The following is a 26275-nucleotide window of genomic DNA, read 5'->3' as shown; positions in this document are numbered from 1 at the left end:
AGTTGTATTCCTGGCAGATATGAAAGAAAAAAAACGAATCTTTTGTTTCCTTGTTCACAGCATCCATACCGATATTCTTCCGACTACCACGCCGCAATCGACAGCTTTTATGTAACATGATGAGATTTACGAAAAACGAGTCACCTGGTGTGGATAGTGATGGAGGGTGACACGAGTGATGATTACACAATGTCTTTATGCCTCTACATTATTAATCGACGTCCCTGGTGGCTGGCTGTGTTACGTGTTCGTGTGGCTGGACCCTCGGGAGGTCCAGATTTTTTCCATCGTTGACTTATGCTTGGTAATGGTTCTGAGCTGTTTCGTATTTTCCTCTCCTTAAACCTGAGGTGAAATAATTATGCATAATAAAACTAAAAACGAAAGCTAGTTTGTGTGGTAGTCTACACACTTATATCTGTCAGGCTTTAAATAAACGGGCAGACAAAGGAAGGCAGGTAAGCTATTGTAAGTACACAGACAGGCAATTAAAACAGGTTGGCAAACACAACACGTTACAATTATCTTCAACAATCACGAACATTTTGCAAAGTGTAAACCAAGGAGGGAACAAATCAACGATGGCCAAAAGTTGTAAATATATTTTGTTCTCAAGTAAAATGAGGAAACTTATAAAGATTGCTTTTTGGTATTACAAAATTCGTGCAAAAATTTTTCTTTATTTATTGTAAATCTCAACTTGGGATAGGAAACTTATCCAAACACCACAAGCTGTCTACGAGCTCCTCCATGTGGAAAATAAGTAAACATTTGTACAAACTGACAGTGAAATTTGATTTCCATACTTTCGCGAATCCTTAAAATTTTGCACTATTGATATTTCAAGTAAGAACTTTGCAATGTTGCTAGTTTGCAATTTGGTAAATTCGTAATGTCGGGTAAGTTCTGTTATAAACGTGTGCATATGTGTTAAATAAATGACAACGTCTTAAAATGAACAGTTTGTGGGATTTCAATTACCAATATACAAAATATCACTAACCTGCCTCGTTGTTGTTGTTGTTGAAATTGTCGGACCGTAGTCCGACACGGGCCTTTGCCTATAGGCGGCCCGTTTGGTGGTTCCGGCTGGAGCTCCTGGAGCAGCCAGACCGGATTTAGGATTGGAGGTGGTCTCACTATGGAGAGCATCTTCTCTAGTGTGTCTGTGTCGCCTGCGAAATGCCTTCCTGTGACCGAAAGTGAACCTGCCTCGTTGTGGAATATATCAGAAATATTTACTTTGTATCTCACACAGTAACTGGTGAAATTACGAGCAACTTCTGTGAGTTCTGTTATATTTTACAAGGTCAGGAACGTCTACTGGAAACTGTATCCGCTGAAAGTTGGAAACGGTATACTGTACAGTATTGGGTACTGTTAGAGAGATGGGTCGATAGGGGACGACGAGACTCTAGCATGTTAAAACTGTTCCCTGATTCTAGCAATACTACATAAATACGAGAACCTTAGCTCCGGGACAGTCGTTACATAATGACAACTTTTACTATGCCTCAAAATAAATCTTAATTGAATGTGTTTAATATTTGTATCTGAGTCGAGCTTTATAATTAAAAAAAAATATATAAACAATCTTCCTTTTAACCAGTATATTAAATTCTCGATGTTTGAGATTATTTTGTAGCCACGTGAGTGGGTGAACAAATTCATGGTATAGATAAATAGTTCGAATAGAACAATGCACAGGGTTACATCAGACGGCTCGGTATCCGCCACGTCAACATTCTTAAAGATGTCACAAATAATCTTCCTTGACGTTGTGTCCTTTGATCCTATTTCTTGTGGTCCAGCGGTTATTGGGAGTGGTCCAGCAGTTGTTAGGAATGGTTCAGCTGTTGTTAGGAGTGGTTCAGCTGTTGTTGGAGTGGTCCAGCTGTTAACTGAAGCAAGGGCCAGGAAAATAACCTGCCGGAGATATAACTGAGCGAGACATGGACGAGGATGTCAGCGAGATGAAACAAACACCCAGTACATTCAAGTAATCCAAGCACGAGGCCTTCCTGCACAGTGCCGGATTTAGACCTGTGAAGGCCCATGGGCAGCCTCTTTGTGGAGGCCCCCCTCATTATAACTACCCAAGAGGGTGGGGTGGCGAGTGTAGCGAGCCTAAACATCTGGAAGTTCCGGGAGGCTCTGTAAGTCCCCCGGGAAAATTTTGAAATTTGAACACTTCTTTGGAGAATTTTGAAGCCATATGCAATTATATTGAGGAAATTAGAACATTGAGAAATTTTCAATTATCTGTATATTTATTGATAGTGTACAAATTCCCAACACACACATACACACAAAAGTGAGACATGACTGGTGTCATTCATGTGGTTTCAAGTCGACCAGCCATGATATAGATACTACCGCACATGTCAAAAATTTTCAAGAGACTTCACAGAAAAGAATATATTATTAGTTGTTACAGAGAGATGATTCTTTGCATTATTAATCAGATAAACCTCTACTCAAATAATGGTTCCGTCCAAGAATGCATGAATTTTAAAGAATGAAAATAAAAATAATCCAAATGAATAAACAAATAAATAAAATATTGTAATATGTGGAGGCCCCTGGGCAGTTGCCCACTTTGCCCACTCCTGAATCTGGCCCTGTTCCTGCATTGAATAGCGTGTGCCTGCATAACTAGAGGCCGTGCGCAAGTCTGATGGTGCCCGGACAGAATAATAAGTCGTTGCATTGTGCTGATTTTCACGAGACACGTATACAGAGGTAACACTTAGTTTACATTAGGATAACTTATCATTAAAATATACTTTTGTTATATAATGGAGGAAAAACAAAGGTTAAACAAATATTTGAGTTGTTTTTGACAGTGGAAAGAAAACAGCTGCGGCAAGAGCGAAGGTTAACCCGCTAGATCTACTGTATATGCAGTACAGTACGTGTTTGTGCAGCGGGAGGAAAAATAAATGTGTATAAGATATATATATATATATATATATATATATATATATATATATATATATATATATATATATATATATATATATATATATATATATATATATATATATATATATAATTCTGAACACACACAGATCTGATACCACTGTACGCTATTTTTGAGAAATTCATCTCTTCCCTATTATTAACTTCTATATTACGTATAGGTTATCTGGTCACTATTAAAGTATACCATTAGCACGTGTTATTTATCTTCTAATATTCATGTGATTTTGGTGGAGCAACAAGACAAGTATGATAAACTGGAGTAGCGGACACCATCTGTGCTCGTTTCCCTCTCAACATACTGTACTCGTATAGTAGTACACCGCTTCCTACTCTCCAGCAGTCATGTGGCAAACAGTGGCCATTTGTCCTTAACTATTACTGAATGTATTCTTCCATTGTGGCTCTTTTCTTCCACATACTCCCCCTTTAACTTCTCATTTTGATTGGCGTCTCTGTCTTCCCTCCTTCCTTTCATGGACACCATTTCATTAGCCCGATTTCTTCCATTCTCCCCACGTACTGTTCCCTCTCCCCTCACTGGCACAACAAATACTAAGAATTAATTCATGAATGAAGGTCACCCGCTTTACTATTCTCAGTGAAATTTCAGTGTGTGGCTGTTAGTAGCCTTACCAAGTCCTCAAAAAAAATGTTGGCGCCATTTTTTATTAAACGTATGCCTCTATGCTAAGTTAATTGCTTACGGGACGAGAAAGAATATGTGGTTGGATGCCATCCTGGATGTTGACATTAAATGTCATTTTCAAAGTAAAATTAACCAAAAATGGTCAAAATGGATATTTTGTCACTAATAGGTGAATTCACAAGTATTCAATTGTAGTTTTCATAAAAAACAAGTTGTAGTTTCATCGAATGTTTAAACGGGGCATTTTCACACTATCTTTATACATTACAGTAGATATATAGCAAAATCACACACAAAAGTACATTATCTCGGAAAACAGTACAACACAGATTACAGTGTAAGGCGAACAATGGCTATGGTGCATTTGGATGAAATGCTGGCATATATTTTGTAAATGTTCAAACAGATGTTCTAAATGCTCACCGGCCAGTTGGAGTGCAGTAGTCAGTGCGGTCACAGCCGCAGACAGCGGTGCATTTGAGGTCCCACCTGCAGCTGGTGCAGCGACCAGTCCTACACTTGGAGTTGCAGCCGCAGGTAAAACGTTACAAGCATGCATCTGAAACAAACTGTACCCTGATAAACTCCTTGGAGGTGTACTAACCTAACCTAACCTAGCTTAAGATAATGTAAGTATAATTTCGTTAAGACAGCAAAGAGAATAAGTTGATTAGTAAATTTTATCAAATATCAAATATTGTCCATAGTTTTGACAAAGATAATAAAAAGTAACATTATTTTACCAGGAAATTCATTGTTTCAATTGGACTCTCGCGCACGCGAGAGAGTGTAATAATAATAATAATAATAATAATAATAATAATAATAATAATAATAAACGGTTTATTAATAGAGTTGCAGCCGGTGGCTGAAATTATACAAACTAACATGTGATTTAGACATAATGATATGCGTTCAAACATTTACAGGGCTGTACAGTACATAAATCAGGAGTTGTTTATTATTTTAACAATACATGGGATAGTGCTATTCTTATATCTATCAGTGCGGGCTCTTATGGGCTCAATTTTGTTGTAGCGGCGGACTGCGCGAGGTGGGCGGGGGACTGCCGGTGGCAGTAGGTGGCGATGACGAGGATGGTGCAGTAGTCCACTACCAAACCTTGTTAGTGCCTGTTGGTGGAGGTCACTGAGAGATGGCATTTCCAGGGTGGAGAGAGCGTTGGTGTAGCTGGAGTATTCTGCTCTGAGGATGATTCTGCAGGCCCTTTTCTGTACCTTCTCTAGCTGACGTTGTTGGGTAGAGTTGAGAGAAGACGACCAGGCTGGTGACGCATACGTTAATTTGGGGAGAATAAAGGCGTTGTAGATAGTCCTCAGCTCTGGTATAGGTGCCCCAAGTGACCTGAGTCGTCGTAGCATGTAGAGTCGGTGTGTGTTTGTGCGTGTGTGTGTGTGTGTGTTATATTAAAACCGCATCATATAAATTATTATTTTGTTATCAACTGTGGTGATTTTTCAATTTTCTTTATTTTAATGGAGATGTCTGCTAACCCCATGTGTACGGGGTCTCCTTTGAGCTAAATTAAATGGTCTGGCGTTAGTCAAATAAAATATTAAAAGTGACGTCCCCGTCGTGAAGATGTTAATAACATTTTTGCTGACATAAGATGGGTTGTTGTGACGCTGCTTAGTGCTACTTCCCTGCCGTTTACCGGTATATAGATGAATTATGAATCACATGTCCCCAAATAATGAGGGTTAGTTCGGTTACATCTTGTGTTGGCACAGTCGAGGAGCCTCGTGACTGTCTTATTAGCTTGATGACTGCCATGTAGTGAAGACACAAAGTCCGCATTTAGAAAGGAGGTACTACCAAGGGTATGTAGTTAATGCTCGGTGGGTCGATTAAAATTCCATTTCCAATTCCTGTATAATTTCCTTCTTTTGCCAAAGCCAAAATAATTTTAGTTTTGTACACAGAACTTAATCAATCTTTATCTTGCTTTAAAAATGTGTGAAATAGTCAAGTGTTTCTAAAGTGTTAGTCGAAATAATTCGGAGCGTAAGATTTACAAAATTTCTGATCATATGCGCAAAGCATAAAACATAAACTACCAGAACCTAATCGAACTTTTATGGTAATTTTCACAAGTTAGAAAGTAGGTTGTAGATTCAGTATGGCTGATGCGCTTACTTTATATACGCTGTTACAATTACTCGATCTCGGTGTTGCTAGGCTGAGGAGTATTATTTCACACCGGGTCCTGGGAGCCCATTTTGCCGATAAGTGTTTCATGTACACTCTTTATTAATAACTTCTGCTTCAGGAACACTTCTTAGTGTAACACCTGTATTATTTCGAGTCCCTACCTGTGACACTTGTTTCACGGACAGTCCTTACTAAAAAGGCTACCAGTTTAGGAACACCTACTTCAGGGATAATCCTTACTAGGACACCTGTCTCAGGTCACTCCTTTACCATAACATCTGTTTCAGGGACATCTAGATTTTCTTGCGTATTAAACGGTTAGGTCAAAACGTATCATGTACTTCATCATTCTAGATATTCTGGACGTCATCAGATCCAGCTGTGGCAGGACACACCTCCAGTGCTAGAGGTGTATGCCGCACATTAACGAGGGACCTGACGTAACGCCCATGTGACGAAAGTCTTCAAGGTTGATAAAGCATGATTTTCAAGTGTTTCTTATATGTGTTCTGAGCGACATGTTAATAAGAGGCGTTTATACTTGAATTCAATGTTGAGTTGTTGGATATTGTCGTCATCTTCCCGTGATAGGTAAACTCCGAGGGAATCCCACAAGAGGCAACTGTTGAGAGTCGAGGGTACCTGTAGACCTGCTACGTTATGCTTCCTGAAACTACTCAGATTTAACAAACAGGATGGTAGGGAGGATGATGTACAGTAGGGAGTGACAGTTTGGCAAAAGTTTTCAAAATCTAATTGCTTGGGTTGGATTATTTGTCTATCGGCCACGCTAATTCCGAATATGTTTGAGTTTTTTACATCATTGCATTAGAAGGTTTGTGGATACTTTTGGGTTTGGCATGAAAAACGCGAAAAAACTGTAAATAATAAAGGGACTGGCAATGTGGCACAACCTGTTAAAATCAAGTTATTGAATTGGATTATTCGACTACTGTGTACACTGGTTCATAATATGCTATTGTTTTACAACTCATCTACCATGAGACCTCTGACCTTGAATCCCCTGAACTTTTCTTTTTTCTGTTCTCGTGACCTCTTCCTGACTCTCTCCACTTTCTTCCAGTTAGTCACTTTAGACTTGTCCCCTTCAGTTATGATGTTGTCTGCAGCTCTGATGGTGTTTGCGATGTGAGCCACTGCATCATTGGATACCTTGAACCTGTCAGCAGTTTCTCCGATCCTGTCCTCGGCTTCTTTCTCCCTTTTCCTTTTCTCTGATCTTGCTCTCCTGTCGACCATAGCCTTGAACTCATTGTCATTGACATCCTTATAATCACTATCTTCTTCCTGAGCACTGTCATCCACTGCCGACACTTTACACGACATCCTCTCCATCTCCTCCTTACTCTTTGACCTCATCTTCTCAGTTTTCCTCTCTTCCTCAGCCCTTTTCTTTGCCCTCTTCGCTTCCTTCTCCCTCTCTTCTTTCAGCTTGGCAGTCACAATTTTGTCAACGCCATCAATGCAGCCCTCCCTTCCCGGTTTCCTCTGGGCTGCCAGGAAGCTTTTCTCTCGTTCGTGCACTTTGCTGTCGTCTGCCACATCAAACAACTTCTCAGCTATATCCTCGAACCTCATCTTCAGCTTCCCGTTCTTCGTTTTCTTCCTTTTCTGTTTCTGTCCATTTCCCTTCATCATCATCGTCTCCCTCCGCATCCTCCACAGGTCGTGGACTCTCATTTTCACCTCTCGTTTTCTGCTTCATAAGCCAGGGCACTTCCAACTTCCTTGTTCAGAGGCAACTTGTTAGATGGCAGAGGCATCCGAACCCCGAACACCTTATCGTTACCCTGGCGCAGCTGAGTGTTGCTAATCTTAGGACGACCCATCTTGGTGGCGGCCCTTTGAACTAACTGCAAAACAACACAGAAAAAACAACTTTCAGCACTTCAATATCACCACCTATTGAACAATATTTTATTCAAAAGTACGGACTGAGATTTTGTCCTTAACTGTCCAAGTCAAGCTACTTGGGCTGAATTCGTTGATCAGTCCTGGGACGAATATTACCAACGGCGTGAATAGATTCCGTGGAATAAATTCAGGGCATTCCCGTCCAGGGAGCCTCAACAAACTCTGTAAATATTGCCATTGGCCTGCCATTGGCACATATACGGAGTTTGGTAATGTTCCATGAGCGGGAATGTCCTGAATTCATTCCACGGAATCTATCCACGCCGTTGGTAATATTGGGCCCTGGTTTTCGAAATATACGTATGTGGTGACTTGCAGCAAAAATATCGGCATAATTTGTAGCGCATTGAGTTGTAAAACAATAGCATATTATGAACCAGTGTACACAGTAGTCGAATAATCCAATTCAATAACTTGATTTTAACAGGTTGTGCCACATTGCCAGTCCCTTTATTATTTACAGTTTTTTCGCGTTTTTCATGCCAAACCCAAAAGTATCCACAAACCTTCTAATGCAATGATGTAAAAAACTCAAACATATTCGGAATTAGCGTGGCCGATAGACAAATAATCCAACCCAAGCAATTAGATTTTGAAAACTTTTGCAAAACTGTCACTCCCTAATGTACAGTAGATGGAGGGTAATAAGGGCGTGGAGGATGTGGGAGGATTTGTGTGTGTGTGTTGTAAAGGTGTTGGTGCCGTGTGTAGAGGTGTCGGCGTAATGATCTGTACTCACACACACGGTACGACATGCTATATTCATCTCCTGATTTCAAAGTCAAGGTCAGTTTCATCTCCTGAAACGTGCAACTTATATAACTGTTGAGTCTGTTATTCTGTATTCCTTTGTTTATAACACACACACACATATATATGATGTAAGTATGTATGGATGTGTATTTAGGAATAAATCTACTTTATAATAAAACAAATCCAGCACAATTATAACAATTAAAGTTTAGTATTGGGAGTTTTTATCACAGCAAGTGGCAGTATTGAAGATATTTAGAAGAGCAATTTGATAAAACAATGTGAAGAAAAATATATGATATTATGAGTGTCATAATAATGATGACGAGTGTTTAATATGAACATAAGAAAATAAGGAGTCTGCAATAGGCCGGTTGGCCTGTGCATGGCAGCTCCTGTCGAGAGTTACTACCACTCTCTATTATCCATGAATCTATCCAGCCTCCATTTGAAACTTTCCAGCGTTCCAGCACTTACTACAAAGTTCCTAAGCTTGTTCCACTCGTCCACCACCCTATTTGTAAACCAGTTCCTTCCTATCTCTCTCCTAAACCTAAACTTATCCAACTTGAATCCGTTGTTCCGAGTCCTATCCTGCTCGGATATTATAAGAACTTTATCTATATCACCTTTATTGATTCCTTTCACCCACTTGAATACTTCTATCATATCTCCCCGCACTCTTCGTCTTTCTAGGTAATGCAAGTTCAGTTTCTTTAACCTATCCTGATATGGAAGGTTTCTAAGTCCCGGAATCATTTTCGTCATTCTTCGCTGCACCGACTCTAGTGAATTGATATCCATTCTATAATAAGGGCACCAGAACTGAACCGCATAATCGAGGTGCGGCTGAATAGCGCAAGATATAGTTGCAATATGACCTCTGCACTCTTATTACTTACACTTCTCGATATAAAACCCAATAATCTGTTTCCTTATTTCGAACATTAACGCACTGTTTTTTAGGCCGTAGGTCCGGGCTTACAAGTACCCCTAGGTCTCTTTCACAAGTCGACTTCTCTCGGTTGATGTTGTTAAGGCTGTATACATTGACAGTATTTGTTCTTCCAATATTAAGTACGCTGCACTTGCTGGTGTTGAATTTCATTTGCCATTTTTCAGACCACCCCTGCAGTTTATTTAGATCCTCCTGTAATGCATTTGCACCCTGCCCTGAATTAATCTGCCGCCCTATTTTGGTGTCATCCGCAAACTTGCTCAGGTCACTGCTGATCCCTGTATCTAGATCGTTTATGTAGATTATGAACAAGAGTGGGTCTAGTACTGACCCCTGGGGAACCCCACTGGTTACACGACCCCACTCAGATTTAACACCATCTACACTGACCCTCTGTGTTCTATCGGTGAGCCATGATTTTATCCAATTTAAAACTTTCCCCTCGATACCATGAGCCTTAATTTTTCTCAGAAGCCTCTGATGCGGTACTCTGTCAAATGCTTTGCTGAAGTCTAAGTAAATAACATCGTAATTTTTGTCATTATCTACTACCTCGAAGACTTTCCTAAAAAATGTCAGCAGATTTGTTAGACAAGATTTTCCCTTTGTAAACCCATGTTGAGAGTCGTAGATTAATTTGCTTTTCTCTAAATGCGATCGGATATTATCTGCTATAATGATTCAAGAAATTTCCCCACTACTGACGTCAAACTGATCGGCCGGTAATTTGACGCTGATGCTCTGTCTCCCTTTTTGAATATGGGTACTACATTTGCCTGTTTCCACAAGTCTGGCACAACTCCTGTGTCTAATGATTTTGTAAATAAGTTTACGAGGGGTCCGCTAATCTGTTCCTTACACTCTTTCAAGACTCGAGGGAAAATTTCCTCCGGCCCTGGGGATTTTGTCTTCTTTAGTTTATTTATCTTCTTAAGAACATCCTCTTCTCTGATAGTGATATTCTTTAATTTCTCTTCTTCCTTTCCCTTAAATATCAGTTCCACCTCTGGAATTTCATCCGGAATTTCCTCTGTGAAAACTGATAAGAAGTAGCTGTTCAATGCTTTGCTTATTTCTTCACTGCCATTTATCACTTCTCCCCTCCCTGACTTTAAAGGCCCAACTTTGTCCTTGATCTTTGTTCTATATTCCTGGAAAAATCCCTTGGGATTCGCCTTGGAGTCTCTTGCTATTTTGATTTCATAGTCTCTCTTTGCTTTCCTTACATTTTTCTTAACATTCCTAGATAGTTCATTATACATATTTTTGAGCTGCTCCTCCCCTCCCTTTAATTTCTTATATATTCCTTTCTTTATTCCTATGTCATGTTTAAGTTTTCTGGTCATCCACCTTGGCTCATTCCTTTTTGACCTAATTTTTCTGTATGGTATATTTTGTTCTTGTGCTTTATGTAGTATACTAGTGAATATATTATAGTCATGATCAATTGTTGTGTCATCTATGACCTCACCCCTTCCTACTGGTGACTGACGTGACTGTTCCCAGGTGACCTCACCTAGGTACCTTCTTAACCCCTGATAATCTGCCAACCTAAAGTTTGGGACTCTGACCATATTGTCATTGTTTTTCGTTTCCCAATTTAGGGTGAACCTGATTTCTCTGTGATCACTGTTACCTAGTTCTTCCCCTACTGTGATATCTCTGATAATATTTTCTTTATTTGTTAATACTAGGTCTAATATATTGTCACCTCTAGTAGGTTCTGTAATTAGTTGTTTCAAAAAATTGTCCTGTACTGCGTCTAGGAAGTCTTCAGATTCATAGTCACCTACAATGTTGTCCCAGTCAATATTTCTGTAGTTGAAATTCCCCATAATGCACAGGTTGTTATATTTTGCTGCCCTACTCATTTCCTGCCATATGGGCTGAGCTGCTTCCTTCCCAAGACTTGGGGGCCTGTAAATCACTCCCATAATTAGTTTTTCTCTTCCTTCCGTGATTTCTACCCATACAGACTCGGTTCCTATTTCACCCTTTATTGAATTATTAATACAACATTTTAATGTATCCTTGACGAAGAGTGCGACCCCTCCCCCCTTCCTACCTTCCCTGTCCTTGTGAAAAAGGTTGTACCCTTCTATGTGGTACTCTGATAAAAAAATTTTGCTCGCCAGATTCATCCAAGTTTCGGTGATTGCTATGACGTCTACATTCTCGGTACATACAACCGCTCTCAGCAAGTCTATTTTATTTCTAACGCTCCTACTGTTTGTATAGTATACATTTAAACCTACCCTTCCCTGGTCCTGTTTTACCCCTTGTCCTGAGTAACCAATTTTACTTCCCAGGACCAGCTTGTTTTTTGACTCCCACTTACCCCGACCTCTCTCTACTGGCGAAACCCCCCCTTTGGAGTAACAATTTCACGCTCCAGGGATGCAGACAACGTCTTTACCCCCGCACGAGACAAGTGTACTCCGTCACGACTGTGCAGATAGTCGTTGCCATAGAATCGTTGCCAGTTATCAATGAATGCCCAACCATTGTTTGTACAATGTTCTTCCAGTCGGCAATTTATAGCAATTGCCCTGGACAGCCATTCACGACCAACCCCTCTTCTAGGCAAGACACCACATACTATCGGGATCCCTCCCCTATCTCTAATCTTCCCCAGCGCCTCCCTATACCTCTTGAAAAGTTCCTCACTCCTAACCTTTCCTATAGTGACGTAGAAGGCAAGAAACATGTACCCAGCCAGGGACAACATGTAGCTTTGGGCCGATGTAATGGTTCTTCTCTTAAGTGAGGGTTCTGTGCTCCTCTCTGAGTTGCCAATGTTAGTACAAGCTCACTATTTTGAGGAGAAATTGGAGAATTTACTGCTTGGTCTATTATCTTACGCAGTAAACTAAAGATGGTTTGCTTACCGCCAGCACAATGGTTCACCTGACCTCATTCCCCTTGATCCTTTCCTTACCGTCTGTGTTAAATGTGAAGTGTTTGTTCCACCGATGCCAAAATTTTTGGGGCCACTGAAGAACAGGACCCAAAACGCTGTTCTTAAAATTAACGTCGATGTGCTTGAAACTGTATGGAGAGAAATAGAATATCGTTTCGATGTTTGTAGAGCCACAGAGGCTGTCCACATTGAAATATCATAGATTGAAAAAAATAGACATTGTAATTGTGTTATTTGTTGCTCTACCTTGGTTAGTTTCTTTATGAAAAAAATTTAAACCAGATCATTAATTTGCTGTTACTGTGTGTGTGTGTGTGTGTGTGTGTGTTTGAGTGTATATATATATATATATATATATATATATATATATATATATATATATATATATATATATATATATATATATATATATATATATATATATATATATATATATATATATATATATATATAAATAATGATGTCAAAGGAAGGTAAGACATGTTTACTGTACATTTTAACGAAATGACCGAGTCCATAAACACGAATTTTGATCAATAATATAAAAAAAAATACCACAAAAGCGTACCCATTAATACACATGCCTAGCCTCTCAAATACACCACTTAGCCTGCATGTGAAGGCAGGGAGAAGGCTAGGACCATGATGACGTCACAGCTTTACAAATCCGCAACATCCATATCTTCTAGATGGAGATGTGAAAATTTTGTGAATGCTTCCGGATGCGGATGTGACATCCATCACTAATATATACATTTGACTGACAGCAGCAATTAGATTATTATTTATTTTTATAGTGACTGGTAATTTGAGTACGGCAATAATCTATGTCCAAGAGGTTTTAGACCTTACCTCGTGGTAGTGTACTGTACACCATCTTCCAGACGTCATATACAGTAAGTCATATTATCGATATTATTTTTCTAATAAATCGAGTTAAACAAATGTAGTGAGACTGAAGACTTGTATATCACACATCACCTTCTGACCTTCCTGTCTGTCATTCTCTGAGGACAGGAACCTTAACATCACTTGTTCCAGCAATGAAGAATGAGGTATTTTTATGTTGGTCAGTTGCAAATAACAACAAAACCATAATTATTTTCATGCAATATACTTTCAAATACTTCTTATTCTTAGTGAGTGATTTAGGAGTCATGTGAAGGGGAGGGAACACTTCTAACATACATGCTTCTTGTGTTACATAGAAAGTCAAACTTTGTACAAAATCGCATTTTAACACGTACGTTGAAACTTGTGCCACGGAGTCTTCTATGGGGGGCTTGAATTCTAACACATAGCCAGACCACCCTCTTCCCTAACGTACCCACCGATAATGTACAAGATATTAGGTACTTATTAAACCCCGGATAATTATTGCAAAAACAAGAATAAACAAATATTTTTTTTTCACTTTACTTATTTTTGTCCTCTTTGGCGTTTCTATCATATGGTGTTCCCCTGCCACAATATGGCTTTAAGATTTGTGACTAGTTATCCTATGTCGCTTTATACCACCCGGCATCATCCATCAGCATACTCTGCTCTCACTCACTCACCTCCCTCTACTCATTCTTCCACCTCTGTCTTGGTCTGTTCTTCTCCTGTCTCCTATATCTTCTTACTTCTGGGTCGAAGGTGGCCGATAATGTAGTGGACGATATACTCATTATTCAACGCATTTCATTGAAAGTGTGTCTGTCCTGAATAATGTGACGTCATCCCTCACCAGGCGAGTTGTTTACTGTCCTCTACACCCGGAAATAAGCAAGTCTTATATCCAACAACACGAGCCAACTTTCTCACCTGTGCATCAAGACTTGGCATTGTCCATTATATACTGAACGTAATTCGCCACTGACTAGGGTGTAGAGAAAGTGTCCAGTGATATATATATATATATATATATATATATATATATATATATATATATATATGCAAGTAAATCACTGTGGGTGCGCGTGATCCAGGAATATGCTGATAACCACAAGGAAAGAAGAAAACACGGAGTTCCCTAGAAAGACGAAGAGTGCGGGGAGATATGATAGAAGTATTCAAGTGGGTGAAAGGAATCAATAAAGGTGATATAGATAAGGTTCTTATAATATCCGAGCAGGATAGAATCGGAACAACGGATTCAAGTTGGATAAGTTTAGGTTTAGGAGGGAGGTAGGAAGGAACTGGTTTACAAATAGGGTGGTGGACGAGTGGAACAAGCTTAGCAACCTTGTAGTAAGTGCTGGAACGCTGGAAAGTTTCAAAGGGAGGCTGGATAGATTCATGGATGATAGAGAACGGTAGTAACTCTCGACAGGAGCTGCCATGCACTGGCCAACCGGCCTAGTGCAGACTCCTTATTTTCTTATGTTCTTATATATATATATATATATATATATATATATATATATATATATATATATATATATATATATATATATATATGTTTCATTTCATTAGTTATGTCACTCCTCGGGGACAATGAAAAGTCACTGACCTGCCGGTTGTCACCAAGCTAACCAAAAGTATCCTTAGTGCCGCGTGCAAACTACTGTAAGTTGCCATATATGAAGATTATCATAATTAATCTAAGAGACACTTAGCCTGGTAGCATGGGGCTCACCTGTGTTAATCTAGACAGTAGCGAGAGAAAGGTGGTGAGTAGTGAATGAATTAGCATAAAAATGTGGTGAATTTAGAAAACTCATCACCATCAGTAACATTGCGGCCATTCATCACCAAGACGCTGCCCCTCCTCATCTCTCTCACTTATAAACTGGATAAGACGGAACCACCAGAATCTGCAGTGTAATTAAAAACACCAAGTCTCAGTCAGAGAAGAGAGGTGCGGACAAGTAAGATGTTGGGGGTTCGTGTGTTATTGTCGCCTGGGGTAGTGTGTCGTGTGGAGGTCATTAAGTGGTGCGGGGAAGGGGTGTGAGCAGGGGTAGGCGTGGCTGGACAGAGCAGTGTGGGGGGGAGGGGGGGAATCAAAGGTGACGACTCGGGGTGCAATCCTATCGCTATCATTATCACTGCTGCGGGTCTTCAGGCAGACACCTCCCAAGCTGCCACAACAATACACCTTTCAGAAGTCTTATACTGTAGTCTTATAGCTGAGAAGACGTTTGTAGTGAGATGAACATTCCACTCATTGCATTAAGCTAAATTTAGACTTTCTGAAAAGGGGTTTACGTTACAGAGAGAGAAAAAAAGTGTTCTACGATTGTTGTGGTAAGACCGAACACAGCCACAGTCTGAGAGGTACCACAGCATCCTTAAGTAACGATGGAGGTAAAAGAATTGCAGTTCATGTTTACGGGGATCATCTTCCTGCTGACGACGGCCACAGGGTTGATGCCGGTGTTGATGAGAGGGATAGTCTCCAAAAAGATGATGCCTCGCTCCTCCCTCAAGAGTCGCCTCTTATCCTGTGCTTCATGCTTCGGTGCAGGCGTCTTCCTCTTCGTATGCTTCATGGGTCTCCTACCTGCAGCCGACCGCAAGTTCCACCATTTCCTCGAGGTAAGTCTATAGACCAACTTTCTCAACAACAATGAGAGCTTCATTGTCTGATATTAAAAGTGTCATGTCTCAAATCAATGTTTGGTCATAGGCTCATCAGTTAAATAACGCTTGTGTTACATCATATTTAGACATTCATCATACGGATGAGTATGATGTGTTAACAACCTCGTGGAACACACTAAGGTTGTACTGTCTTCTGCCCAGCAACATTACCATACTTCGCACACACACACACACACTTCTTCGTCACAAACTCTTAATGTCTCACTGTTCATTATAACTTCCAGCCACTGATTACAAACAATAACAAATTAGAGAGAAATACTATTACAGTTATTAAAAAACCCGCCAACTTTACCTTTCAAAAGACTCATTTCATCTGATTCTTCTATTTGTGTTTAGCAGGTAACGAGAATGCGTCTGGCTTCTGGTCTCTCTCTCTCTCTCTCTCAGTACAATTCAGAGATCAGTGACCTCATCTGATCTTTCGTAGAGTGACCGGGACATTGAAAAAGGTCACCACAATTACATTAAAAACAAATTATTAGGCAACCGGATAATATTAACCTCGTTATTATGTCATCTCGGTTATTTTCTTTCAAAACATCCAATTCTCCATTTCCCTTTACATTTTCCTCCTCCATCTTCGTTATCATCATCACCACCCCCTTCCTCATAGTCATCCTGTTAAAAAAATGAGGAGAAGAGAGATCATATACATTATACATACCTGTTCGAATATGATCATCTCTCCCTCCCATACTTGCTGAAGGTCGCGGGATATTTGTTGACGTTATTCCCAGCTGGCCTACATACAGTCATCCTGGACAAACTTGTAAACATCATTCACCAACTTAAAAGTCTCCGGCTCTAACTCAACAATGCATCGATAATAGACATGGCTATTCTAGTATACAACAACAATAATAATAATAACAAAACAAAAGAAGAAGAAAAACAAAAGAAAATGAAAAACAATAGACGGAAGAAGACTCGCAATGGGTCATAGTTACGTCTTTGTTGTTATTGTATAGTATACTATTTTGCGGCTTTTAGACTCGTCACTCTTGTCATCAATGGGGCCTCAGAACACAAGCATTTCTAGCCGAGTCATTATCATCTCTTGTGTCTGGGTTAGAGAGTCTGTGGTTGGATTAATCTGATCAACATTCTTTGGTTGTGTGTGTGTGTGTGTGTTAATGTTTCTTTACTGTTAGTACGTCTGTCCACGCCAGAGTTCTTGTACATATGTAAGTATGCAGGATTTTAAAGTATCTGTTTATTTCCTATTGTTTCTAGACCTGTGTCTGTTTATCTGTGTCCCTATATATTTATTTCTCCTTCTCGGATATATATATATAAACATACACAAACAGACACGATAAAGCCACACAAATACAGTCAAACACCGTGCCCTTGTAACTATGTCGCTGCACTACAAACACATTATTCCTCTCTTTAACATTCATTCAAGTCATTTAAAGCTGCTTCTGTTCACTCACCAACAAAAGAACGAACAACATGAACTTCAGGGCAAAGTCTCAGGGAACTTACTCTCAAAGCTTCGTACGTTTGACAAGTTTCCCTAAAGTGAATAAGCAGGATAACATCGAACTAGTTTACTTGCGAGAACATGGCAAGAGTTAAAACATTATAGAGAAGTTGGATTGAAAAGACTCACAGTACATTACACTTCTCACACTTAATGGGATTGTTGTTGTATAGATTTAAAAGTCCGTTCCAGGTTTACGGCTGAATTGATATTGATTTTTGAGCCCACGAACACGCTACTATATAAACATCTTTACATACATACATACATACATTCAAACATACATACATTCAAACATACATACATACATACATACATAATAATAATAATGGATGCCCCTCGAAATCGAGGATGGCCGGCCCAAGGGCCACCTAGGCGTGAATTTGTTTAAGGTGTAGAAGCTGTCGCCAACACAACAACCACACCCTGAGTTAACGAGCTGCATGACCCAGTGTCAAGGAACAGTCCGAGAAGACCGGACAACTCGCCAACAGCACTGGCTAACCATTACCCCGGAACACGATCCGCAAATCGATCAACATCCAGGTTCCCAATTATTGCTGGGTGGACATACATACATACATACCCAGGTAGGACATGCAGCCAATTGGAACACAGGGACAGGACTGACGTCAGTAAGCGGAGCAGCCAGTTGGAATGAATGATGTGCTTTAGACGTTTACATACTCTTAACACGAATCTGCAAACTTGTTGACGTGTTAGTTGACTGTGTGACGTGTTAGTTGACTGTGTGACGTTTTAGTTGACTGCGTGACATGTTAGTTGACTGTGTGACGTGTTAGGTGACTGTGTGACGTGTTAGTTGACTGTGTGACGTGTTAGTTGACTGTGTGACATGTTAGTTGACTGTGTGACGTGTTAGTTGACTGTGTGACGTGTTAGTTGACTGTGTGACGTGTTAGTTGACTGTGTGACGTGTTTGTTGACTGTGTGACGTGTTAGTTGACTGTGTGACGTGTTTGACTGTGTGACGTGACTGTGTGATGTTAGTTGACTGTGTGACGTGTTTGTTGACTGTGTGACGTGTTAGTTGACTGTGTGACGTGTTTGTTGACTGTGACGTGTTAGTTGACTGGGTGACCTGTCCATATTTGATTTTCTAATTTGTGTTATGACATTAACGGGTATGAGGAATTTAAGTATCTCATCTTCTGTATGAACCTTTGTCTCATTGCCAAGGGTTGTATTCACAGTCGTGGCGACTGTGAATACGACCCAATGTTTGTGAGCCAGGTTATCGGGCACCATACGCTTGTGTGGGGCGAGGTCATTCAAGAACGTGCTTACACGATGGGTCTTGATCACGATGAACCAGGCAGGGCTACCAACATTTCATAAATTGGCCCACTGTTACCAAAACCCAGACGTCGAGTACCCCAATAATATTTCGCTCAAACACCAAAAAATGTAACCACCACAAAAAAAAACATCATATGACCAAACGAATATAAAAGAGTTTAGAGAATATCTATGATTATTCTTTAGCGTTTGTGAGGTTGATTTTGAAGGTTAAATTTCACCTTGCGTTGGCCACACTGGGATGGCATACAAGCAGAGCAGGGAGTGAGTTGACACAACAACACGGAGTGATAAGGCACCGGGAAATATGAACAGCCATGTCCTTTAAACAACACAATGCTGTTGTTACTCTTATTCAAGAGAAGGGCAAAGTTATACATGAAAAAGACACATTTTCATCCATCCTGAAATATGACCGCATTTAGCGGTAACGGTTTGCTTATGCGCGCCTGCACGCTCATGATCTAGGGGGAAAATTTATCACTTGTATCACTTGTAAATAACTGACAATATTTGAATGTACATGAAAATAAAACTTTCTCTCATCAACAAACTCATTTTCTATCGGTTTTGAATATATTCTAGCTCAATATATATAAAAATTTGAAGATGAAAAAGGTTCTTAAATTAATCGGGAGTGCCGTCGGGAAGGTACCCCCTCCCGATGAAATGTTCCAACGATCCCGATAGCAAACCCGACCCACCGGAACTGCCTTCAGGTCTGTGGCGTCTCTGAAAGACCTCACGCAATGCTGTTCTCGGTCGGTGGGGTGGTGTAATAACTGAATACGGCCCCCAACTACTACGCTCAGGTATGATCGTACACCAGTCTTGTCCAAATAGTTCTTAAACTAACGCAATCCTCCCCTCTTATCTTCACCAACACTAGGAGCTGGGACATACAGATGAGAGTTGGGAGGCCTTTGCTGAATTCCCGTGGGGATTCTTCGTGGTCACCTGTGGTTTCCTCATCATCTTCACCATCGACAAGCTGGTAAGTATAATATCTCTTCTGGTGGATGATTCAATTAAACATTACGAAAAATGTGATACACAAGAGCCAACAAAATTATATAAATTAGTAACAAAGTAATAGACATGAGACAAGTTGACGTAATAAAGTGAATAAAAAAAAACATAATAATACGTTATTTTATGGTTGTTCATTTCTGACACGTAAAACATTAGTCGATTTTTTTTTATTCATTCCCGAGTCCATTGTCATTAATCAGCCAGTCAGCCATGGTATCATCATCTTCATGTCTATAGGCTGGCGACTATAGCCCTCCACTCTATAAAAGTTTTCGGACTGTCGTTATTAATACTTCATACATTTGTACAGACATTTTGTACCACCAGGTGCATGCCATGGAACACTCCCGGAGCGTAAGGAACAGAGGCTCTGGTCACATCCTACTGAAGAAACAGCCGGAGGACACCTGCACCGAGAGTCCTAATGGCCTAGTTACTAACGACATGAACAATCCTCACAAACACAATCCTCACAAACACTACCACCACCAGGGTAAGCAGGGTGGGGGGAGGGGGGGAATGGCAGGAGGAAAGGAAGAGTAAATAGAGGGAAAAAGTCAAGATTAACGAATGGAAAGAGAATGGATGGTTGGATGGTTGAATTACACAAGGAAGTTTATTTAGATAAATCAAGGATAAGAAGACAGATGGATGAACCAAAGAAGAGTGATGATTAAAGGGACGTGAGAAGACAAGAGACTGGTTGAAGGAATGTTTCAAATCAATAGTTACCACATCAGTCTGTAATATCTTAAATGCATCCAATACACAATACTTTATCGACTGACACAAACTTTCTCCCACAGCAGGTCACGGTGTCCCATCCTCTGTGATCTTCCTGCTGGCTCTGGGGATCCACTCACTCTTCGAGGGGATGGCGGTGGGCCTGCAGACTCAGAAGGAGAAGGTGCTGGAGTTCTCCGTGGCCGTCCTGGTACACGAAGTCGTTATGGCCTTCACGTTCGGCATGGAGGTAAGGAGGAGAATAGAATGAAAGTGTATGAAGGGAGGGTGAGGATGAATGAGGAGAGGCGAAGAGGAGAATAAAATTGCAGAGTAGGATTAGAAGGGGGGAGAAGGTAAATAAATTGAGTGAGGATGAAAGGAGGAGGATGAGAGGATGAAAGGAAAGAGGACGATGAGAAGAACGAAAAAGAAGTAACAGAGGTGTTGAAAAAAGGAGAAAGTGAAGACCTGGTGACAGATAAATTGACCATCAACAGATTAGTCTAAGCAAGAAGACTATAAGTATACGACTTTAGACTAAATGAAGCTAAGATGATAAACAATTAGTCACGGATGAAGGGGGGGGGGGGGACTATGCCCCAAAAAGGCAACACTAAACTAGAAAAGGTTAGGTTAGGCGCTTCACTTGCCAGGGTTATAAAGCCTTGTTCAATTAAGGGTCCGATATACTATCTGTTCCAGTTACGTAGAGTATCTAGCGTAAATGTTTGTGTTTTAAACTATGAATATGTATAAAATTTAGATAACAAATATGGATGATTATAGAATCCGTAGTTAATAAATTAACCCAGTCTTAATTACAAGCTTCTGATTTATCCATTTATGCCTTAACATTCCGCTTGTTGTGCTGTCTTTAGGATATTCTTCATAGCTTCAAAATTTGACTAAACATAGACAATGAAAACAAAAGAAGATAAAAGGTTACTAAACTCATAATCTTTGTTTGTTTTGCAGGTAAGCAAGAGTCATATCTTGAGCAGGTGCAACAAAATCATCTATGTGATGATGTTTACCAGTACCATTCCACTGGGTATCGTCGCTGGTGTGGGTCTTCAGAGTGCTCCTTCAGAAAACAGAGAAATTATATCCGCAGTGCTTGAGGCTTTTGCGACAGGTAGGCACCACACTGGGCACGGTCTTTACCATATTATCCCTCCCTTGTAATCTTCCCCTCTCCTCCTCCTCTGCAATCTCCCTCTTTCCCCCTCCCATGCAATCTCCCCCCCATGCAATCTCTCTTCTCTTCCCCTGCAATCTCCCCCTATCCACCTCTCCTGTAACCTCCCTCTTTCCCCCCTCCCATGCAATCTCTCCTCCCTTCCCCTACAATCTCCCTCTACCCCTCCCCCTTTCACCCTCCCCTTCCTTCCCCCCTCCCTCTTTAAACTAACTAAGGGTTTCCCCCATAAGATATTAAGTTCCTATGCCTATGTGCGTTATTAATATTATATCAGGTTACGCTGCTGTTTATGAACTTGTCAATTGAGGCAAAGAGAAGAAGTTATTCATTGATGTGGCTTTTTCGTAATTTCACCTTCCTTATAATGAAGAGGTTATTTTCATCACCTGAAGATCAGTGCCAGCTAATTTCACCTGTTAGTTAAGTACCTTAACTCCGCGGGGTTAGGTTAGGTTAGGTTAGCGCTGAGGTGGTTAATGTTCAGGTTATACACTCTGATGTTTCTTATCTTCAGGTGATTCGATTAGTTTTTCTAACGGTGAGATAAGTTTACTATTACTGTCGTCTAAAGTTGATAATTTATTGATTACACTTCAGAAAAAACATTTTGTGTCATTCTAATCTGATGTAAGCAATTAACAAGTGAATTACCGAGTTAGTCATATTTCTTCTTTGTTAAATTTCTAAGCTTTCTCTTCCTCCTCTACCAGGTATCTTCATTCATGTAATATTCATCGAGATTCTGGCGAAGGAGTTTCCTGAACACCACCACGACCGCGAAGACCACGACGACCACGACGACCACGACCACCACGACCACCACGACGACCACGACGACCACGACAACAACAACATATCCTCGAAGCCTTCTGAGGTTTGCCTCATGCTGGAGAAGATGGCGTCTATTTGCTGCGGGATCCTCCTCCTTATTCTCTTAAATGTGTTCATGCACGCCCATCACTAGTGCCATGACCCCCACCAGTACCATGTGACACACACCACTAGTGCCATGTAACGCACACCACTAGTGCCATGTGACACACACCTCGACTAATGTTCAGCCCTCCGCTGAGTAGATAGTAACTCGGTGTCTCAGTGCCAGCTCGTGGGTCAGACTGAGCATCAGCTATGGTCGTCTATACTGAGGAGCAACACATGTGTAATACGACTTGGGGGCACTGATGATGTTGTATGATGCTACAAGTTGTCGTAACACCACAACGGCACTGTTTCTCACCATACTTCCTCACTTAACTGAAAATTCACTCCTTATCTCACAATACTCTTAACTAAAGCCTGTATATTATACTGTAGATACTGAAATAATATACAGATCATTTCAAGAATGAAATGTTTGTCGATACTGTGATATAAAAGTACGTCACCTCTCGCAACCTTCCGAGACCAAAATGTCCATTAATAATGGTTGTACCTCAATTTCGATTTCCTATTATATATATATATATATATATATATATATATATATATATATATATATATATATATATATATATATATATATATATATATACTATATATATATATATATATATATATATATATATATATATATATTCTCCATACTCGCGCGCGCACGAGAGAGAGAGAGAGAGAGAGAGAGAGAGAGAGAGAGAGAGAGAGAGTCTACTTCCTCAGGGAGGTTCAGCTCAAGGCAGCTCAAGGAAGGTTGCTGATGAGGAAGTCAGTACCCAGCCCGCTTCTTAGCTGCAAATTTTTGTCTTCTTTTACCGAAAATCAACTTCCAAACATTTATGATAAGTTCACTGCCCTCTGGTAATTTAGAGGTTTATTTTGATAAGGAGCTATAAGAATAAGTATTCGTATCAACACTTGTCATTTAGCCATCCCGATACTGGCGGGTTTTAAGATGACTGGTTTCATAGCGCCAGCCTGAGACAATAACCTTCTCTGGCTTGTTTTTGTTTACGCCAGTAGCTTACTTGGGGTGTCGCCTGGCAAGGGTCTGTGTAGAATTGACTTAGGTCGTGTTTGTGTTGGTTCATTATCCTAACGTAATCCTGTTTACAAATTTGGGTAACACGAAGGTATGAACTCCGTGGGAACGAACAGGTGGACAGGTGCAGAAAATGCGTTATTTAAAACATAAGGGAAAAAAAGCTTTATTGACTATAAAAAAAGTATTTGGGAGTTCTGGCCAAATTATTCATATTGGCCAAATAACAAATGTGAAATAAGTCTCTTTGTAAATAACAGATCATCAAATTAATATTTGGACTCGTGTTGGCTTAAAGTCGTTTACCTTAACACACTCGTCCGCTGCCTCTGTTTGTATAATGTAACATAGGGAGTGGTAAGACTTATGATTCGCTTAATGGTGTTGAAGTACCGACCAACGGTATGAATGATTGCCGAGTGTAACGGGGTGGAAGACATACATTTTTCCACAAAGAAGAAAGGCCACTAGTGGGGCACGAGTGGTGGGCCACCACTCGTGCACGCGATCATCATGTGTTGCACGCGGAACTAATGCGTTCATTCAAATGACCTCAGTTCTTTAGTATGACTGACACTGAGCACTGATTGACTAATGGATATATGCAGTGTCTGTCAAACTAGTCAATTTATGTAGTAATAATGATAAATGCGGCGACCTGTGGTGTAATGGTCAGTTTGCTCGTCTCGCAAGCGAGCGGACCCGGGTTCGATCCCGGGAAGGTTGAAACTAGGAGCAAGTTTCTTTACGCCATTTGCCTCTGTCTACCCAGCAATAATTGGGAACCTGGATGTTAATCGATTTGCGGATCGTATTCCAGGGTAATGGCTAGCCAGTGCAGTTGGTGAGTTGTCCGGTGTTCTCGGACTATTCCTTGACACTGGGTCATGCAACTCGTTATCTTAGGGTGTGGTTGTTGTGTTGGCGACAGCTTCTACACCTTAAACAAATTCACGCTTAGGTGGCCCTTGGACCGGCCATCCTCGTTAGACGAGGATGATAACTGAGGAATATTTTTTCTATCCTTTATAAGCTTTTTGTAAATATGATAATAAAAACAAACAAATATTTGTAGTTTACTTCACCAACAGTTGGGTATCACAATTAAGATGCATTAAGCAACCAGGGTACATACTGTACATCATTTGTATGTAACTTCTGTGGCCTCGGGGACGCCATGTGCGTGCCAGGATTTGCTGACTGTACGCCCCTTCTAAACGGAGTGTCAGATAAGTCTTCTCTGTTATTTACAGAGGCTGCAGGTAAGCTTAAGAGTGACCTGACCTCTTCCTTACCACACTTTGAGTCATTTAAGATGCACATGTTTAAGGATGAATAAATACTTTTATATAGGTTTTGTTTATCTTTCAACCTTGGTGTGTTTCTTGATGATTTTAACGGAGTTGTGATCTGGGAGAACACGTTTATTTACCTCTTTTTTTACACCTCAGCTTCTCTCTACCGTTTTTAAACATTCAATTGCCTTCTCATCTTCTCATCTTTATAAAAACTCTTACTCTACCTTGCCAACAATAAGTATGTGGTGTGTGTGCAGAGTTCTGCACAATGGCACCCAGTCTGAGTTCTTCACTATCCTAACGGGGGTAAAACAAGGATGTGTACTGGCACCAACTCTCTTTTCCATTTTCTTGGCTGCCTTCCTTACTCATGCCAGTACCAATTTAGCCGGCGGGGTGGACACCCAGTAAGACGACTCCAGACAGGAACAAAGGTGTCGGCAGCTTCCATTACTGAATTTCACTTTGCAGACGACCTCACCCTTGTCGCTCACACTGAACGTGACCTACAGGAGATCCTGAACACCTACGCAGATGCGTATGCACATTTCGGCCTTAAATGTGAATTGCACGTAAGACTCAGATTCTCTTTCAACCTGCCCCTGGTACAGCCACACCTCCACCATCCGTCCAGCTAAACGGTACTACCCTCTCTAATGTTACCCACTTTCAGTATCTCAGCTCCTACCTGTCCACCACCGCAGACATCGATGAAGAGATTTACATCGGATCAGATGTGCATCTCAAGCCTTTGGCAGAGTCCGTACCCGTGTCTTCAGCTGTAAGGAGCTGAAGTTATCTACAAAGTTGCAAGTATATCGAGCAGTGGTCCTCCCCACCCTGCTATATGGCAGCGAGACATGGGTCACATACTGTCTGGTATAGAATCAGCAAACCACACAGTTTAGTTGTGCCAAACAGTGAGGTTTGGTACCCCCAGTCCACCCAGTTGTAAACGGGTACCTAAATTAACAAATTTGGGAAGTGAAGGCCGTCGACTACAGTGTTGGCCATACTCTGTCTCCATGTGTACCGAAGGCTCAGTATACACGACTTATAGATAGCTTGCCACCTGACATCATTGACTAATATGTTATCCACATTAAATATTGCTAGCCAGTCGAAGCAGTGTGCCATAGTATACCAATTGCAGTGTCCAGTTGCCAGGAGGTAGAGACATACAACAACCCAATACAAATCACAGGAAGAGAAGGGAGTAATTTTCTGTATTTACTGACCTTTGAATATTGAATTGTGAAAAAGACTAACCAGTTTCA

The 26275-nt window shown here is 40.6% G+C and overlaps 1 protein-coding gene across 4 annotated transcripts in view; it reads left to right on the top strand.

Annotated features, from left to right (window-relative positions):
• LOC121873478 (zinc transporter ZIP1-like) overlaps nt 1-23171 on the top strand; it is a 40254-nt gene extending 17083 nt beyond the window's left edge. Inside the window, exons 2-9 of one of the 4 annotated variants that reach the window (XM_042377065.1) lie at nt 4038-4168; nt 6158-6272; nt 15569-15891; nt 19656-19760; nt 20126-20291; nt 20605-20771; nt 21500-21659; nt 22436-23171. In XM_042377065.1, the coding sequence (XP_042232999.1) occupies nt 15655-15891; nt 19656-19760; nt 20126-20291; nt 20605-20771; nt 21500-21659; nt 22436-22689 (1089 nt within the window). In that variant the 5' untranslated portion in view covers nt 4038-4168; nt 6158-6272; nt 15569-15654 and the 3' untranslated portion in view covers nt 22690-23171. Of the gene's footprint in view, nt 1-4037; nt 4169-6157; nt 6273-15374; nt 15892-19655; nt 19761-20125; nt 20292-20604; nt 20772-21499; nt 21660-22435 lie in introns of those variants that run through there. The other 3 variants (XM_042377066.1, XM_042377067.1, XM_042377063.1) reach the window with 3 other exon arrangements.
• Nucleotides 23172-26275: the final 3104 nt, after the last annotated feature.

Source organism: Homarus americanus, unplaced genomic scaffold (assembly GCF_018991925.1).
Source record: "Homarus americanus isolate GMGI-L3 unplaced genomic scaffold, GMGI_Hamer_2.0 scaffold8507, whole genome shotgun sequence".
Classification (NCBI taxonomy): Eukaryota; Metazoa; Arthropoda; class Malacostraca; order Decapoda; family Nephropidae; genus Homarus; species Homarus americanus.
The sequence above is the reverse complement of the archived record's forward strand: the minus strand, read 5'-3'. Positions and strand labels throughout refer to the sequence as shown.